Source organism: Microcaecilia unicolor, chromosome 9, assembly GCF_901765095.1.
Source record: "Microcaecilia unicolor chromosome 9, aMicUni1.1, whole genome shotgun sequence".
NCBI classification, from domain to species: Eukaryota; Metazoa; Chordata; class Amphibia; order Gymnophiona; family Siphonopidae; genus Microcaecilia; species Microcaecilia unicolor.
The window spans coordinates 14977779-14998164 of NC_044039.1; the positions used below are offsets into that span (position 1 = coordinate 14977779).

Consider the following 20386-nt stretch of genomic DNA (forward strand, 5'->3'; position numbering starts at 1 on the left):
GGGCGAGTCTCCCGCTCTCAAATTATCCCCAGTGATTTCTAGGTTACTGGAGGCTACACTCCCAGTGGCCCCACAGTTTCCAGAAAGCACTCATAGACGCAACATAGAAACCACCAGGATTGTTTATCAGTCCGGACTACAGAGTCCACAAACAGAAAATTCTTTATTGACCTAAAAATGTAGAACAGTGAAACATAAAATGTGCAATCAGCAGAACAGTAACAGGTAATTGAAATATGGATCAATTATAACACTAACTAAACATTTGTTTACTTTCTAAAAAGTACCTGGGAAGATCAGGACATATAATTGTTCACTGAGCCTCAGCAAAGAGATCCTGCGCTCTTTTCTTCCTGGCTAAGACAGGGGGAAAAGCCAGTAAAATCTAAATGAAATGAGCTCCTGGGTCAATCAGAGTCCAGAACAACAATCTTTGGAAGTATACTACAGACTTCCTTTCCAAAAGACTTAAACAAAGAAAAACAGCCTTGGCTCTGCAGCAGCTTAAAAAACATATGCACCACCTGCTGGCCAAACTAGAGAAATACACTGCAGGAAATAATTAAGGCAGTTTTACAGACTTAAAACACACTATTCTGTCGCAGAAGGGAATTGCATAGAACAACAATAATTATTGGGAGACAAGAACAAATAACTGATAGAGCAGAAAGAAGGTAGAAAAGACAGAAAGAAAAGAAAGCAGAGAAGAGAGGAGGGATGCCAAATAATCTGGGCGCAAGTTAGCAATAAAGCAGATACGAAAATTATGAAGAAGTACCATTCGTATTGGCATTGCATTGAACCAGTGTTATCTCAGGGTCATACAGCAATCCAACAGATCTGAAAAGACCAGAAAATACCTGCTTAAACAAGCAGGATGTGTCACCCCTGCTTTGAAGGGTATATAAAGTCCACATGTCTGAGCTCGGGTGCTAATGAATTCCAAAGGATCGATGCTACACAGCTAAGTAGCCTAATGGTCAGTGCAGCGGACTTTGATCCTGGCAACCTGGGTTCAGTTCCCACTGCAGCTCCTTGTGAACTTGGGCAAGTCACTTAACCCTCATTTGCTCCAGATACAAAAAAAAAACAAACCTTAGATTGTGAGCCCACTAGGGACAGAGAAAGTACCTGCATATAGGGCCAGATTCTATTTATGGCTCCTAAAATATCTGCACGGAATACTTTTCTGCCTAAGCGTATTCTATAAGCAGCGCCTAGATTTAGGCACGGTATATAGAATACACTTAGTTGATATCCTAGCGCCTAAGTCTGCGTGCCTCCATGTACACAGCAAAAGCATGGCATCAATCCCAGTGCGTAAATTTAGGCGCAGAGGGCCATATTCTATAACAGTGCACATACATTTTGGAACGCCCATAGCCCCGCCCATAACCACACCTCTTTTTGGCTGCGCACATTAGAATTTAGGTGCTCTGCATTACAGAATACGCTTAGCAATTTGTGCATGTAAATTTTAATTATTGTCAATTAGTTCTCATAATTGCTTGTTTTATACACAGAAAAAAAAAATAAAACAAATACAATTTATATTTATCTACCTACTGTCCTGTTTCAAAAGAAAAATCAGAGTAGTTCATGACATAATGAAATAACATAGTAACAAAATGTAACTAATATAAGTTTTTTAAAAAGTTACAAAATATCAGCAAATACAGAAAACCCTGGATGTATCCTCCAGTCCCGAGCCCCCCCTCCATTAAAGGCAGAGGGTGAGCTATGTCCAGACGATCAACTCTTCCCCAAAAATGTTTATTTCTTTAACACTTAAAAAACATTTAATCTTACATAAAACTATATCATGCAACTGATTAAATACGTGTTTCAAAACGATTCCCATTCTTCACTGCCTGTCCATATCCCTTCTCGGTTACCTGCGACAGTATCTGCGCAGAATAGCATGCATCATGCACGCTGACTGAACAATGTACAGAATTAAACATTATGATTTAAATATATTCTCCAGCTGGGATAACCTTTGTCGGGCACTAATTTATGCATTACTTTGCTGAATAGAAATAGATGAGATGGCCCTGGAGGGCTGTTTGATGTCACCCCTGGCCGTTCCTGGTTGTGTGTTTACTAGAATAAGCTTGGTATTCATCGGTTAAGGTCGTAAGCACATTTATAATTTGAGTTTGTGGACATTTTCAAATGCTTATTCAGACATTTCACTGTATGCATAACTTAGAGAGTAAGTGACTGGAAAGTAATGATTTTAAGGCATCGGCGGTGCTTTCCACTGCCGGAGTTTCGTGCCACGATTCCCTGTGATTCTACTGTACCGTATTTTGAAGAACTGAACCGGAGGGGTGAGTTTGAGGGTGGTGCTTCCAGCTCAGCTTCTTTTTCCTTTTATTTAAGGTTACCTTTGCCTCCTGGAGCCTTTTCATCTCTCTGGAAAAACGAGGAAACCTTTAAGAATCTGTATTTCCAGAAATTTCCGGTAAGTGTTGCCGATTTGTAAAATGGTCACCTAAGGGTTGGGATTTTACATTGGCTGGGCCACTCCCAGGAGGCTTTGATACCGCTCTGGTTATTTTTCCCATCTCTGATATCGCATCCATGAAATAGGCTGTTCAAAGCTGATCCTGGCCCTGCCCCCACACTGCCCAGCCTTGCGATGATCCCCAGATTCCCAGAAATATAGGGCACGTCAGGGCTGAAGATCTGGGGACAACATTTGTCCCAGGTCCTCATCGGGTCCTTGGTGAAAGCTACAGTGCCGTTGGTGGTCTCTAGTGCGCGACGCCAAAACAAACAGCGAAGAAGACTTTAAAAAAAATGGACGACGCTCCAGATAAAAACTATTTATTGATTGAGGAACAAGACTCGACACAGCTGTGTTTCAGCCTACAAGGCCTGCATCAGCAGTCTCTTGTATCCAATAAATCCACTTGCAACATTCGTCTTCCCAAAAAAAAAAATGATTCTGCAATGGTGCTGCAGCGTCTCATGCGCCAAAATAGAGTAGAACTTATATTAGCTCTCTAACCTCGAGAATTCGGGTTTACTCTCGAGATCTGAAAGCTAACATAAGTTCCCAAACCTGGTCCTAGAGGCACCCCAGCCAGTCAGGCTTTCAGGATATCCACAATGAATATTCATGAGAGAAATTTACATGCACTGGAAACCACTGGTTTAACATAAAACTTACAATTTTGTTAACAGTGTAACAATAGTAAAAGGTCCAACTATAAAAATAAATATAATGAATGAGGTAAACTTGGAAACAGCAATTTGAAACCTAATAATAAGACTGACATGATACAGTATCAGAAATATACACATTTAACAGCACTAAAAAAAAACCATCCTGAAAACTGGGGGGAGGGGGGGGGGGTCTCTCGACTGAGCTGTTAGGGACCAGTAATGGCTTCTGTTCTGTGATATGCTGTGTACCTGGTTGGGCAGCTGGAAAACATTTGTTTTGTGTTCTTTCCCATTTCATTTATGGGAATTATTGTTTTATTCAGGTTTTTATGGCCATTTTGTCATTGTGGCAGCAATGTGAGGAGTGCCCCTCCCCCTCTTTGCAAATAGTGGCACACACAAAAAAAAAACTCACACAGGCCCTTATTTTACAAGCTCTGTTCGCATTGAATACGTGCACAAACATCCTAAGTTCGTTATTTTTTAAATCATTTTTAGTGTTACACTTCTTTGTGTGGGGCCAGGAAGTTTCTAAATTGTTTAATAAAAATTAAACCAATCAAATATCTAACATAGTAACATAGTAGATGACGGCAGAAAAAGACCTGCACGGTCCATCCAGTCTGCCCAACAAGATAATTTCACGTGTGCTACTTTTTGTGTATACCTTACCTTGTTTTGTATCTGCCATTGTCAGGGCACAGACTGTACAAGTCTGCCCAGCACTATCCCCGCCTCCCAACCACCAGCCCCGCCTCCCACCACCGGCTCTGGCACAGACCGTATAAGTCTGCCCAGAACTATCCCCGCCTCCCAACCACCAGCCCCGCCTCCCACCACCGGCTCTGGCACAGACCGTATAAGTCTGCCCAGCACTATCCCCGCCTCCCAACCACCAGCCCCGCCTCCCACCACCGGCTCTGGCACAGACCGTATAAGTCTGCCCAGCACTATCCCCGCCTCCCAACCACCAGCCCCGCCTCCCACCACCGGTTCTGGCACAGACCGTATAAGAATACTGCTTAGATTGTCTTGCCCTGTGTGGATGTAACCTTATAATTGTCTTTTTCTGCTACTTCCTGTCTCATCTGCAAGGCCACAATATAGTCCATCGTACCGGGCATAACTGGACGCTTGCAAACGGATTTGATTGCATTTCACTTGGTCTTCGTGTGAGCAGAGCACGTTGAGCAATTCAGCAGATGCCTCTCTAAGCCTTCTTCAGTGCTCTAACTTTTTTCCCCGTTTGATGGATGCCTCCATACTCTTGATTAATTTAGGTGCTCTGCTCTAGGGTCCTCGAAAGGAGGAGGCCAGAAACATTAGCTGTACCCCAAATGCGTCCTGACTAGGAACAAAATTGAGCTGCGGCAGAGCAGGGTCGGTTTTTGTAGAGTGAATTGTGCCTCTTGGCAAGTGAAGTTTTTTAAAGGGAGCAGTTATTTTGATGGCAAGATTGGAATGGATGAATGATATGTGATTTTAATGAAGCACAAGCACGAGCACAATATACCCCAAGGGAAGTGAAATAATTATGTGAATATGTGTGTATATCGCATTGTGGGTTGGTTTATGTAAGATATGTGGGGGAAGTGAGATCAGGGTGTCATGAATTAACATTTACCTCCTTTAGGTTCAAACAAATGTTGAATGGTATCTTTTATTATCCATGTATTAGATGGTAATAAGGAAAGCACCATAATTTATGGGCGGAGGTTTGAGCTCAAGTCTAGCAATATTTAATGTGAATAGTTTATGACCTATACATATGTATTATAAATATACGCATACACCGGTGATTAAGATCTACTTGGGCTCAGCTGTATGTACATACACAAATATTAGGAGGTGGAACATCGTATGTGCAATGATGGTTCCATTGTGACACCACCACATATTCCTCTTGGGGGTATAATGGGTGTAAACGGTATGGTCTGAGCACATTTAAAATAATTTAAAACACTTTATTGTATTTTTTAAAGTGCATACATAAAAATAAAAAAAGATAAATTATTTTGAACCCAAGTTTAATATAGTGAGTTTAAGGTTTAACTTGGTTTGTGGATTTGTTCTTCCTGAGTTTTTGTGATATGTTAAAAGTGAAGTTTTTTACCAGATGTTTAGGTCTATGAGAACACTGTAGTTCTCGCAAACATAGGCCTCCAAAGGCCTGGATAAATAGCTAGGCAGGAAGTGAACATTTATTAATTTAAGAGACGCTTGTAAAATTTTGCTTTCTGAAGCTTGTCAAGAGCGCATTCTCACTGGCAGCACTGCTGATGTTATAGAACCTGTGCATTTGGCTCAATTCAGTTTGCAGAATTATTGCTATGTAAACACATACGAGATTATAATTGCACCTATAATTAGGCACTCAGAGGGTACCTGTTTTTTTTTTTTTTTTTGTTACATTTGTACCCCGCGCTTTCCCACTCATGGCAGGCTCAGTGCAGCTTACATGGGGCAATGGAGGGTTAAGTGACTTGCCCAGAGTCACAAGGAGCTGCCTGTGCCTGAAGTGGGAATCAAACTCAGTTCCTCAGTTCCCCAGGACCAAAGTCCACCACCCTAACCACTAGGCCACTCCTCCACTGTTGCTACTATTTCAGATTCTACATGGAATGTTGCTATTCCACTAGGCAACATTCCATGTAGAAGTCAGCCCTTGCACATCACCAATGTGGCCGTGCAGGCTTCTGCTTCTGTGAGTCTGACGTCCTGCACATATGTGCAGGACGTCAGACTCACAGAAACAGAAGCCTGCGCAGCCGCGTTGCTGATCTGCAAGGGCAGGCTTCTACATGGAATGTTGCTAGTGGAATAGCAACATTCCATGTAGAATCTCCAATAGTATCTATTTTATTTTTGTTACATTTGTACCCCGCGCTTTCCCACTCATGGCAGGCTCAATGCGGCTTACATGGGGCAATGGAGGGTTAAGTGACCTGCCCAGAGTCACAAGGAGCTGCCTGTGCCTGAAGTGGGAATCAAACTCAGTTCCTCAGTTCCCCAGGACCAAAGTCCACCACCCTAACCACTAGGCCACTCCTCCACTGTTGCTACTATTTCAGATTCTACATGGAATGTTGCTATTCCACTAGGCAACATTCCATGTAGAAGTCAGCCCTTGCACATCACCAATGTGGCCGTGCAGGCTTCTGCTTCTGTGAGTCTGACGTCCTGCACATATGTGCAGGACGTCAGACTCACAGAAACAGAAGCCTGCGCAGCCGCGTTGCTGATCTGCAAGGGCAGGCTTCTACATGGAATGTTGCTAGTGGAATAGCAACATTCCATTGTAGAATCTCCAATAGTAGCAACATTCCATGTAGAATCTCCAATAGTATCTATTTTATTTTTGTTACATTTGTACCCTGCGCTTTCCCACTCATGGCAGGCTCAATGCGGCTTACATGGGGCAATGGAGGGTTAAGTGACTTGCCCAGAGTCACAAGGAGCTGCCTGTGCCTGAAGTGGGAATCAAACTCAGTTCCTCAGTTCCCCAGGACCAAAATCCACCACACTAACCACTAGGCAACATTCCATGTAGAAGTCGGCCCTTGCAGATCACCAATGTGGCCGCGCAGGCTTCTGCTTCTGTGAGTCTGACGTCCTGCACGTACGTGCAGGACGTCAGACTCACAGAAGCAGAAGCCTGCGCAGCCTTCTACATGGAATGTTGCCAGTGGAATAGCAACATTCCATGTAGAATCTCCAATAGTAGCAACATTCCATGTAGAATCTCAAAGAGTATCTATTTTATTTTTGTTACATTTGTACCCTGCGCTTTCCCACTCATGGCAGGCTCAATGCGGCTTACATGGGGCAATGGAGGGTTAAGTGACTTGCCCAGAGTCACAAGGAGCTGCCTGTGCCTGAAGTGGGAATCGAACTGAAGCCTAGGGCCCCTTTTACCAAGCTGTGGCAAAAGGGGGCTGGCGTCGGTGTACGTTTTACACGCGCGCCGAGGCCCCCTTTTACTGCATCTGGTAAAAGGGAAGTCTCATCTTCCTACAGGAAATGGCCGCGCGGCAAGTAAAGCACTTGCCGCATGGCCATTTCAGGGGGGGGGGGAGGGGAAGCCCTTACTGCCACCCATTGAGGTGGCAGTAAAGGCTCCTGCCTTAACCGGGCAGCGTGATTACCGCTGGGTACACTCCAGCGCTACAAAAATAAAAATTTTGTAGTGCTGGAAATGACGACACGCAAGGGTTGGAAGTACCGCCGGGCTGCTCTAATTGCCTCCTGCTCATGTTTGATCTATTCTTACTGTACACCGCCTTGCGTGAATTCCTTCAAAACGGCGGTAAATAAATCCTAATGAATAAATAAATAAAAATACCCTCATACCATACAAGTAGAATGAGTTATTGGGGGGTTTCTCCCATTCTGTATCAATGACTGTGAACCCAGTGGATTTTCTGAAAGGAGCTGAATTGAAATTGATTGATTGATTTTTATTGATGTTCTGGAATGTACCATCAGTTTGTGTATTGTTCATTGGTGGGAATAAAGTGTTGGAAATTTAACTAGTTATGAGCAGTGCCGAAAGCACAATTTTTTCTTCATTTTGATTTGGGGCCCCACTGAATTTTTCAGGGATACTACGATACCATGGATGCCGGGTATATGGACGAAGAGGGTTACCTGTACGTTCTTTCTCGAGTTGACGACGTAATCAATGTTGCAGGGCACAGAATTTCAGCGGGTGCCCTCGAGGAGGTAAGCGCGGAGTTTCTAGTTGAACTTTTTAAAGTCTGAGGAAGCACACTGAACATCAAAATAGTTTGCACCAAGACTGCAGTTTTTGCGCTGGTGTATTCTAGATAAAATTAAAAATCTAGAGAGATTGTGTAGGAGAACAGCACAACGCTGCTTAAAATCTGAATGCTGTATTATAAGATGACAACAAAATGCAAACCAGAGTAATAAAGAGATCTATGAGAAGACTAACTTTCCTGCTTATTTTCGAAGGAGAAGGGCGCCCATCTTCCGACACAAATCGGGAGATGGGCGCCCTTTTCCTAATGGCAGCCAAATCGGTATAATGGAAAGCCGATTTTGGCCGCCCTCAACTGCAGTCCATCGCAGGAGCGGCGAAAGTTTAAGGGGGCATGTCGGAGGCAAAGCAAAGGCGGGACGGGGGCGTGGTTAACATGTGGGCGCCCTCGGCAGATAATGGAAAAAAGAAGGGCGGCCCTGATGAGCATTTGGCCGACTTTACTTGGTCCATTTATTTTCAGGACCAAGCCTCAAAAAGGTGCCCAAACTGACCAGATGACCACCGGAGGGAATCGGGGATGACCTCCCTGTACTCCCCCAGTGGTCACCAACCCCCACCCACCCTAAAAAAAAAATTAAAAACATTTTTTGCCAGCCTCTATGCCAGCCTGAAATGTCATACCCAGCTCCATGACAGCAGTATTCAGGTCCCTGGAGCAGTTTTAGTGGGTGCAGTGCAATGGATCTGCAGCAAAATGAGAACCAGAGCGCGCATCTATTTATGGCCTGAGCCCTTAACGCCACCCATTGACATAGAGGTAAGGGCTCGCACGCTACCCGCGCGGTAGCCATCCGGTGCACACCAACTGACAATTACCGCCGGGAACGCCCTCACGGTAGAAGATAGAAAATTGTTTTCTACCATGGGTTTTCGTTGTGCGCCACGCTAGCCAGCGGTAAAGCCGATTTTACGCGTGCTGCACACGCATACTCTTACACACCTTTGTAAAAGGTTCCCCTGTTGTTATAAGTGCAGAGTGGAAGACATGATATGAGTATGTTGATCTTATTGTATTACTTGGTGTCCTTTTTTGTTTTGTAGTCAGTTCTCTTGCATAATGCTGTGGCAGACTGTGCGGTTGTTGGCTTAGAAGATCCCTTAAAAGGTCACGTCCCGTTAGCGCTATGTGTATTAAGAAATGGTAAGAACAAGGCCTGTATATACTGTGGAGCATTACGAGGTCAATTGTATAGTTAGGCAGCTCTTTGTGTGTGTTCGCACTGAAAAAAAAAAACAACCACGCACGTTCCTGAATCTTCACTACCCCAGCTGCGAAGGACTAAAATATAAATCAACATATGCATCCAGCTTCTCCTACATAAGCGCGCAATTATGGAATGCCCTGCCGACTACCATCAAAACGACACACGACCTAACAAACTTCTGAAAGTTATTAAAAACCAACTTGTTCGAAAAGGCATACCACAAAGATCCATCCTAAATACCAGACAACAAAACCCATACCAGAACGGGACTACTACAACTACTTATCATTTCTATAGCGCTACTCGACACTGGATTGCTTAACTGTACCTTGGCACTAATGAACTTTATCGTTATACCTCTCTACTCATTCCAGGAATGAACTCTCTACACTTGATAGCTTAATCTACTCTGACTTAACCATTTTGTATTTCTCAATCCGGAAATGGCAATCGCCATTACGGCATTATGTAAGCCACACTGACAGGGCCGTGCCTAGGGTCTCCGGCGCCCCCCTGCAGTTGACCCCTCCCCCCGAAAACGATCGCTACACTACCCGCCCTCTTCTCCCCAGATCCTTTTCCTTTTTTTTTTGTTTAAATTTACCTCTGTCCGGCGGCAGCGTAGCGTTAGTGAGAAGGAGGCGGCGCTCCCCCGCCCCGACGTGTCAGTCTTCCCTTTGCTCAGTGTCCCGCCGTCTTCTGATGTCATTTCTGATGTCAGAAGAAGGCAGAACTGAGCAAAGGGAAGACTGAAACGTCGGGGCGGGGGAGCGCCGCCTCCTCTTCCTCACTAACGCTACGCTGCCACCGGACAGAGGTAAATTTAAACAAGAAAAAAGGAAAAGGATCTGGGGAGAAGAGGGCGAGGTAAGCATGGTGCTGCGGGGCGCCCCCCCAGAGGATGGCGCCCTCCTGCCATGCTTACCTCGCTTACCGTGTTGGCACGGCCCTGCACACTGAGCCTGCAAATAGGTGGGAAAATGTGGGATACAAATGCAACAAATAATAATAAAATTACCACTTGTGTGTGTTAGTTCCTTAAGCGCTATTCTATCAGAGCACGTATAAAGGGCTGTAGCACACACATGAATGGGGAGTGTACATATGAATGGGGCATGGGTGGGACTCCCAAAATACTGTCCGTTACTCACACCTTTAACACATGTAGGGGTCCTTGTACAAAGCTGAGTCAAAAAAGCACTTTCCACAGAGGCAAGTTGACGGCGCGGGGGGGAGTGAGAGCGGACTTCCGCTGGCGCACATTTTCACTGCAACAGGACGAAAAAAAATAGGCGCCAGCAGAACTCCATTTGGGGGAGCAGCCGCTCCCCTGGTACCCCACCTGGCTACGCCACTGTCTTTCCAGCGCTCTAAGGCCATTTATACCACAAGAGTAAAATGGAAGGTCAGATTTTTTCATTAATGGCCATGCACTAATTTTCCCATTAGCTAATGAGCCCCTACTGTAACCTATTTTGAAGGTGGTAGGGACTCGCATGTGAAAACTGCGCTATGTAGTTAGCATACAACAATGCGAATGCACTAACAATTTGCATAAACGCGCCCACTCTCCTCCCCCAGACACGTCTCCTCTGTGAAAAAAAAATTGAAAAAAATATTTTAGCATGCCATGTGCATACGCTCCTTGCAAAAATTACAATGGGATGCCTAAGTGGCGGTCAGTGTTTTTTAAAATTCTGATTGTTGCCGGCTAAATTTATCCCCCGATATACAGTGCCAGGCCATGTCTGGGCACCGCACTGAATATCTGGGATAATTTTGGGCAGCCTGGCCAAAAAAAAAAGAAGCTCCCGAGCCTTGTCTCAACCCCTCCTCCTGCACCAATGTCCTCTCTTTCCCTCCTTCCCTTAGTCTCTTAACCCTCCATTGCCCCTGGTACAAAATAAGTACCTGAATATATGTAAACTGCTTTGAATGTAGTTGCAAAAACCTCAGACAGGCGGTATATCAAGTCCCATTTCCCTTTCCCTCCCAGCCTGCATCAAGAACCACTTCTCCGCAAGACTCCCCACCCCTGCATCCCTGGTGGTCCAGCGAGGTTGTTGGGGACAGGAGGGCAGCCCTCTCGCTCCTGCCCCTTGTGGCGCCTCTGTAAAATAGCTGCTGGGACCTCTCACAGCAGCTTGTGGTACTACATGAAGTACCGCCCCCAGCGCCAGCCCTGACCTGCCCACTTTTTGTTTGGACGTTCTCAGGGGATATTCAGCAGCACTGCCCAGTTAAATGCTGCTGAATATTGCCGGTTAGGCAGTGGGAAGCTATTTAAATCGCTTTGAATATCGGCCTCAATATCTCCGTGTGCCCTTATTATTAATGTGCTGTACTCTGCCTTGGATGATATTCTTTCAAAATGGGAGGCAACAAATAGACTCCACTGGTTCATTTCCAAGGTTCTTCATGTGAAAAGCATCAAAACCAAAGGATGTGACTTGATCACAATATAGGTTATAAAATTCTTCAAATGTCTTTCAGCTGGCTACCATTTTTCAGTCATTTTATGCTAACATTTATGTTTTTATTATCTTTTTGAATAATAGTACACTCAAGCTTTGTAAAATGAATGAAAATCCTAACACAGGTTCCCACTCCCTGTGTAAATGTATTGTGGAACCCCCCCTCGGTGGAAAGCTTAATCAAGTATTTTAAACGTGGAGGAAAAAAGCCTCAGAGTCGCCGCCCAGCCAGTCCAACTCAGCAGACTATAAGGCCTGAGCTCGGCGTGCTATCATGTAGCTTCAAAAAAAACCTCGACTGCTACTTATGTGTTAAATAACCAGTCACCAATTTCACTTGTGTGTTAAATAACCAGTCACCAATTTCACTGGTGACTGGTTATTTAACACACAAGTGAAATTGGTGACTGGTTATTTAACACATAAGTAGCAGTGGAGGTTTTTTTTGAAGCTACATGATAGCACGCCGAGCTCAAGCCTTATAGTCTGCTGAGTTGGACTGGCTGGGCGGCGACTCTTGAGGCTTTTTTCCTCCACGTTTAAAATACTTGATTAAGCTTTCCACTGAGGGGGGGGGGGGGGGGTTCCACAATACATTTACACAGGCAGTGGGAGCCTGTGTTAGGATTTTCATTTATTATCTTTTTGTCGTTTTTTTATAAAAACCAAACTGAAACAAAGCTGGATTTGCAAAAATCTAACTGCTTTGTGGCTGCTAATTGGCAAACATTTAACCGATAAGTTCTTTGGCTATATCAATCGAATGTTTGCTGGCCGGCAGCCCCAAATCAGTTAGACTTTGGTGAGTCCAGCTTTGTTTCAGTTTAGGAGGAAAAGACCTCAGAAGACAATTTTTAAAGTTTGCATTATTGTGATATGTCACCTTGAACAAGGTTCTTAATGTTACTGCCCTGTTAACGGTTACACAGCACGAGATTACAATGGCGTTGTATGGAATCTCTCACCAGGTGTAAATGTTGGAGAAGAAAAACTTGTTGAAGAAATCGTTAAACTCGTTAGAGAACACATCGGTCCAGTTGCAGCCTTCCGAAAAGCCGTGTTCGTAAAACAGTTACCTAAGACCCGTTCTGGCAAGATACCTCGGTCAACGCTTTCTGCCCTTGTGAATGGCAAGCCTTACCAAGTATAGTGTATTTCTTTTGATTTCAGAAATTGTGCATTTTCTGTCATTTGCTGGATGTATTTTTACTTTTAAGTTCTAAACAATCTGAAGGCCCTGTTTACTAAGCCGCGCTGTAGGTGCGCAAACTTTTTAGCGCACACTAAAACGTTAGCACGCCTACAGTGCGTTTTAGTAAGCAGGGCCCTGAATTTGTTAGGGTAAGGTGCTCTTGTTCTAGTCTCCATATTAACCCAGAAGATAGCATGAATATTTGCAAGTTATTATAACTTCTGTTAGATCCACATGTTCTGTATTTATTTTATACTAGTAAAAAATGCCCGTTTCTGTCAGAAATGAAACGGGCGCTAGCAAGGTTTTCCTCGGAGTGTATGTTTGAGAGAGAGTGTGTGTGAGAGATGGACAGTGTGTGATAGACAGAGAGTGTGTCAGAGACAGTGTATGTGATAGACAGAGAGTGAGAGAGTGTGTGTGCGTGCCCCCTCCCCTCGCCCCCCCTGCAGCCACCCATGTCCAGTGACCCTCCTCTCCCCCTGCCCCCCTTGCAGCCATCCATGTCCAGCGGCGACCCTCCTCTCACCCTGCCCCCCCTGCAGCCACCCATGTCCAGCGACCCTGCTCTCCTCCTGCCCCCCCCCCCTTCAGCCACCCATGTCCAGTGACCCTGCTCTCTCACCTGCCCCTCCTTCATCCACCCAGGTTGTGTAACAAAATCTTCAGGGCAGGCAGGAAAAATCCACGGTCCTGCCTGCCCGCTGCTGGCGTTGACACTCCCCCACTGCCGGATCGCTGTTCAAAATGGCTGCCGAGACTTCCAATGGCGGACTCACGAGACTTCTGCTGAAGTCTTGGAGGCCACCCTTGTAAGTATTGGTGGCCATTTTGAACAGCGATCTGGCAGTGGGGGAGCATCAGTGCCAGCAGCGGGCAGGCAGGACCGGGGATCTTTCCTGCCTGCCCCGAAGAATTCGTTACACAACATGGGTCATTTCTTTGTAACTTCTGAAGTTTTCAGTGAGAATGGATGGCTCTCATTCAGCAGTGTAATATCCAGACTAAAGCATTCACAAAAGCTTGCTGTACTCTGGGTATAACAGACCCATATGAACTCAAGCCAAGGAACAATTGTAACTATATTAAAAGAAAAAGCCTTTCTGGCTTTGCACAATCACTCCATTAGTATCGTAATGAAAAGGATAAAATAAAGCAGCTTGAATCAGACATCTGTGGGGGCTCTGTTTTCACTGTCCCCTTGTTATAGAAAATTTTAGTTATGGCCTGTCTCTCATCGTAATAGCATTGATTATGTTAGATTCTCTGGGCAATGTCTCCAAATGGATTAGGTTTGTGCATACCGTGACGGGAAGGGAAATCATCTCTGCGCAAGGTCTGCTTCTCTTCTAATGCTCATCTCGGTATAACAGATCTGGTGGCCTCCATTCCTTTAAATGGTTGCATTTCTTTTGTCAAAGCTCATCATTTGTGCCATAGTATTAGAAAGACAATTATCCAAGGAATTTTCTGTGGCTATTGCCCTCTCACTCTGTGTAGAAAATGGATAGAGCTTTCGATAGGCTTGTTGAGTGGTCATAGGAATTTCACTGTGAAAACACCACCTACATGTAGATTAAATTAAATGCCCATGGCACTAGTTGCGGCAAGTTGCCTTAGGATTTTCAAAGGGAAACACCACTTACTAATAAGATCAGCAAGTCGAACATCTTATTACATAATGTCCATCTTCTTTCTTGCAGATAACTTCAACCATTGAGGACCCTGATGTGTTCTTGCATATAGAAGAAACGCTGAAGCGACATTTGTAGCACGATTGTAACTACGTCTAATGAACGGATTGATATTGTCATTGTATTGGGCAACTAGTCATTGCCATGGATATTTATGTATTGAAACCTCTTCGTTATGTAAGACGGTGTCATGCAAGCTAAGGATGTCAAGATTGAATGGTAGAACGGCAAATATTCAATGTCAGGGCAGAAGCCGCAAAAGCGGAAAACTGTGGTCCACTACGTGTAATAAGCCTCGCCAAAAGAGTAGTGAGACCAGCAGGGCTCTTCCAAGAACAACAGGAGGACGATAAGTAGCATGGAAATACTTTATTAGGTAAAACCCAACACGGCACCGTGTGTCGGTGAAGTGCCTGCCTCAGGGGGTCTAAAATAAATAATACAGAATATGTAAATAAAATGTTACAAATGTGAATAAAAAATAACATGTGTATGCACATACATATAGATAAAATGAAACAACCAAAATACAAAGTATGTCCATTCTACTTATCGTCCTTTTGTTCTTGGACGAGCCCTGCTGGTTTTGCTACTCTTTTGGCGAGAAATATTCAGTCTCAGTTATTTGTGCCTTAACAATCCAGTAATGCAGTGGCGTACCAAGGGGAGGCGGTGAGGGCGGTCCATCCCAGGTGCACGCCGCTAAGGAGGGGGGGGTGCCACGCGCCTGTTGGCCGAGTCTGCTCGTTCCCTCCCTGCTGCTCCCTCTGCGCAGAACAGGTTACTTCCTGTTCCGGGGCAGAGGGAGCAGCAGGGAACGAGCAGACTCAGAGCCGACAGGCGCGTGACACCCCCCCCCCCCCAGCAGGTAAAAATGCACCTGGGGAGGGGGGGTCGCGCTGCACCCGGGGGGGGGTGTAATTTCGCCAGGGTGGGGGTCGCGCTGCTCCCGGGGGGGGGGTGTAATTTCACCGGGGGGAGGGGGGGACGCATCAGTGATCCGCCCCGGGTGTCAGCCAGCCTAGGAACGCCACTGCAGTAATGTTCAAGCAATACCTTTTAACACAAAATGGGTCTGATGTTTAGGATATCCATAGTGAATATCCATCAAGGAATCCATATACATTGGATCTAGAAGTAAATCTAATTCACCTAGTTTGGTTGCCCTGAAGGGCAAATGTGTTTGTGGCCCTCATGAACTGGAGATAAAAATCCCTGATGTATTACATAGGTTCTTCAAAGATAGGACTAGGCAAGGTTAGCCATCAAGTACTGCAACTGGTCTTGCTTTTCAGGGTATCCTAGAAGACGACGATGGCAGAAAAGGACCACTTGGTTCACCTCATCTCTGGTTTTACCTTATCTACGATCTTCATCTTCTCTCCACTATAAAGACCCCTTTGTATCTGTCCCATGCATACTGAATTCTGCCACTGTTTGGCTCCTATAACCTCCAGTAGAAGTCTATTTCAGGTGTTTACCACCCTCTCACTGAAAAAAAAATAGATGGTTGAGGTATTCTCCCTTCAACTTCTTCCGAAGTCTCTTTGCCCAGGAACTTTTCATTCTGTAGAAAATGCTTCCTTCTGGTGTTTCATTGGAGATTGCTAGACGTTTGAACATTTGGATCATGTGGTTAAACTTTAATGGTTATGATTAAACTTTATTTGATATACCACTCTCTGTTCATAGCTTACTTTGCAATCTATGCACCATTTTGTGTCCTCCTTTCAATTGCTCCTACCTTGGCAATGTTCTTTTGTAGATTTTTGTCTCTAGAACTGAACTTACTACTCAAAATGAAGTTTTTACAAGAGGCATCTAGAGAGCTAGTATTAACCTTCTTTCTACTAGACATACCTCTTTATACGCACCCGTATAGACTATTAGACCATCCGTCACGCTTATTGACAAACTTGAGCATCTCAGTGATGATGAAATCCATATCCCTTTCCTGTTTGGTTTCTTCTGATGAAACAACACAAGTTAAAATTGAATTCAGAGAAAACTAAATTTATTTCTGTTAGTTAGTCATTCTAGAGAGGAAAATGAAACTTCTGTGATGATCAGTCTGAATCTACATCACTCCTCTTCCTCTATACAAATACTTCGGATTCAGTTGGATAATAGGTTGTCTTTAGACTCGCAGATTACTAAACTAATGCGAAGATCATTTTGCAGATGAAAAATTTACAACATGTAGGAAAATAGTTTGATCAAGAACACTTTCAACTCGTAGTTCAATCTTTGATCTTGAGTTTCTTAGACTATTGTAATATCATCGATTTAGGAGCATCTAAACAAATCTTTAAGACATTGCAGTGCTGTGACTCATCTCATACCATGTAAAATGAGTTTATCTTGTTGGGCAGACTGGATGGACCATTCAGGTCTTTATCTGCTGTCATTTAATATGTTACTATGTTACTCTTTGGGGTTCTACATGGAATGTTGCTACTAATTGGGATTCCAGAATCTTGTAACTCTTTAGGATTCCAGAATCTTCACAACGTTTAGTACAAGAACAGTGCTGGGCAGACTTCTACGGTCTACGCCCTGAGAATGGCAATGACAAATCAAACTCAGGTATACATATAAAGTATCACATAGAATGTAAAATGAGTTTATCTTGTTGGGCAGACTGGATGGACTGTACAGGTCTTTATCTGCCGTCATTCACTATGTTACTATCTATTCGCTATCAAAGTATGATTCAGTTTCTCAATATTAAAGAAAGTTACACTGGCTATCTATACAGGCTAGATTATGGTTTAAATTTGTTTCCTTTGTAAGATATTATGCGGTCTTTCTCCTTCATATCTTATGCATTAGTTTGCTCTGTTACAAAAATCTAGGATTGTTAGATCATTGACTTTATTTACTTTTCTATCAATACAATACTGAAAGAAAAGGACTAAACGTCTAGACATTCTCTTTTCTTGCCAGACTGCTTGCTTGGGCAAATATGTTCAAAGCACGTTATCTTCTATGACCAATTATTAGACAGTTCCGGAAACAGATAAAAACCTACCTATGTTAGAAATATGTATTGAATCATACATGGTTTTTAAGGTATAATCAGCCTGTCTTAATCTCAATCGTTTATGTATTTCCTGGAAATGACCAGTCTCGATAATGTGATCCATAGTGAACAGAAGGTATATAGCGGAATATAAATTTTATTGTTATGTGAAAAGCTTATTTGGCTGTTGGACATTTGTGTTCTAGATTGTACATTTTTATGTGTGGGTGAAAGCATAGTTCTCATACTTTTTGAACTTTGGTCCCTTTTTAAATCTTCTCATCTTGTTTTGGAAGGGGGATTCCGCTGAGTTCCATTCCGATACAGTAGGTATTCCCCTGTTCCCACATGCTTTGCAGTCTAAAGGTTGGATTTACTAACATAATTTAACACACGTTATTTTCATTGGGGCCTATTTACTAATAATTTGCGTTTAACATTCATAAAGCTAGCCCTGAATTTGTGTCTGAGATGACGGAAGGCCAAATGAATTTCTTAAAGTCATAAGGAATGTCAGCAGGATAGAACTCTGGCGTCCTGGGTTCTCCATTTGCTGCTATAACCTACTGCTGTAAATATTCTTATCTGCTGAGAGGTATGCTTTACCTTCTAAACCTTTCTTAATAGAAAGGCATTGAATAGAACTGGACTGACACCCCGCTAACTCACTTTCACCAGTTTCTTACCTAGTTGCTAATTTTCAGTCCAAATCCCAGGCTGGCTAACTTGCTCACCAGTATCAAATGCTTTGCTGAAATTCAGGTTCTCCCTTCCCAATGTTTTACTGCAACCTCTTCAACAAAGACATCAATAAAATGTATTTGTCAGGATTTTCCTTTACTGAAACCTTGTAAACCTAGGATCCTGCATCCTCCTAGCTTTAAGGTTCTGTTCTGTTCAGTGATTCAGTGGTGCTTTCCATCTCCTTACTGTAGTTGGCTAATGGGTTTATATTGTTCTGCCTCCTTGTTTCCACCTGGTGGAACTGTACTGCATCTGCTCACCTCCATTTTCCTAGCGTGTCCTCCCATTTCAGGTGGTAAGCTGAACATAACTGTGATGTGTACCACATCAATTCCTTATGTATCCTGGGGTATACTCTTGTCAGGTCCCAGAACTTTCTTCACTTTGAGAAAGCCCAATATATTACTCATCAAATTCTGGTGTCTTCACCCCACAATCCCTTATGACCATGCCTTTTGTCTTTTGCTCTATCTCTGTCTCCCATCCTGAATATCAAACGAAAGCATTGATGGTATCTGTGGTCTTCTGATTTTTCTCTTAATTAAACTCATCCTCCCTTCCATTCTTATTGTTTCTGTTTTGGTCTTCTCCTTTTCAGCTAAAGAAAGGTTTAATTTCCTTTATGGGTATTGATCATCCACTTGATATACTGCCTTTCTGTGGTACAACCAAAAGTGGTGTAGATATTATACAGGTACTTTCTTTGTGTTCACAATCGAAGTTTTTTTATTTTTTTTTGTATTTGGGGTAATGGAGGTTGAAGTGACTTGCCCAGAGTCACAAGGAGCTGCAGTAGGAATTGAACCAGGTTTCCTTGGTTCTCATCCCATTGCACTAACTGTTAGGTTACGCCTTCACTCCACTTTATTCATGGGGCAGTATTGACTTGTTTTATGGTGCTTCCTTTGAGAAATATGAATTGTTTTTACCAGCGCGAAAGAGATTAGCAATATCTTCAATACAGAGAAACATTCACGGGGTGTTTTTTTGCAACCTTTCAGGCTGACAGAGGTTTATGCTGTTATTCCAGAATTAATTTAATAAGCTAAATAAAACAAAAATTCTTTGAATCTGCTCCAAGCATGTGTAGCTTGAGCTTGACTCCAACGGAAGATTGGAAAACCCTTCATGTACTGTACCAGTGTGTGACGAGGACAGAACTGTGACACTGTGAATTGTGCTAGTAAATAGAAGCTCTGTCTTAACGATTGGAACTGAAATTTGCTGGGAGGATTATTCAGTGCATAATTGTTCCTCTTGTAGCTTCTTGGGATGAAGGATCAATGTGATGTCGAAAATGATTTCTTTGTAATTGATGACCTAACCTACTGCCATAACGAATTCTTATTTAAAACGTATGAATGCACCTTAATGCAATACCCTTTAATAACTATGTTAAATAGACCAAGCTATCACACACGAACCTCTATGCAATATCATGATGTATTCTTCTTTACCATGTATGCACGCACCTTAATGCAATACCATTTGTAATTTTGTTAACCGGAAATGGCAATCGCCACTACGGCAAATGTAAGCCACATTGAGCCTGCAAATTGGTGGGGAAAATGTGAGATACAAATGCTACAAATAAATAAATTAAATTAAATTAAAACTGTCCTGGACGTTGGTAGTTCACCTTCTTCCCTTTCACATTTTGAGAGCATATTTCACACTACCCACATATCTGCCAAGGCTAATTTTTTCCCCCATGTACATTGCACAAATTGCATACTTTCACTTTGATAACTGCCTAAAGGAAATCTGCCCTCATGGTTTCTAAATGCATCTAAGTATAAGTATTGGACACTTCTTGCTACTTGTTTTTATCCTTTATTAAAAATTAGTAAAAAAAAGCCCCGTTTCTGATGCAAATGAAATGGGGGCTAGCAAGGTTTTCTTCTGTGTGCATGTGGAAGTGTGTGTGTCCCTCCCTCTGCCCTCTCTCCCTTCCCCTGTGCTGTCTGTCCCCTCCCCCCTCGGAGTCGAGTCCTTCAGTGTTAAGTTTCCTGCTGTGCTGTGTTTGTGTTACAGAGATAGTGAGGGCTTCTGCTCTCTCTCCCCTCCCCCCTCCGAGTCCTTCACTGTTACAGAGAGA

The 20386-nt window shown here is 43.5% G+C and overlaps 1 protein-coding gene across 1 annotated transcript in view; it reads left to right on the plus strand.

The window, feature by feature from the left end:
* The window catches only part of ACSS3 (acyl-CoA synthetase short chain family member 3), a 124689-nt gene extending 109481 nt beyond the window's left edge, over positions 1-15208 (plus strand). Inside the window, exons 12-16 of the mRNA XM_030215002.1 lie at positions 2386-2467; positions 7774-7896; positions 8999-9098; positions 12605-12780; positions 14532-15208. Of these exons, the coding sequence (XP_030070862.1) occupies positions 2386-2467; positions 7774-7896; positions 8999-9098; positions 12605-12780; positions 14532-14600 (550 nt within the window). The 3' untranslated portion in view covers positions 14601-15208. The remainder of the gene's footprint in view (positions 1-2385; positions 2468-7773; positions 7897-8998; positions 9099-12604; positions 12781-14531) is intronic.
* Positions 15209-20386: the final 5178 nt, after the last annotated feature.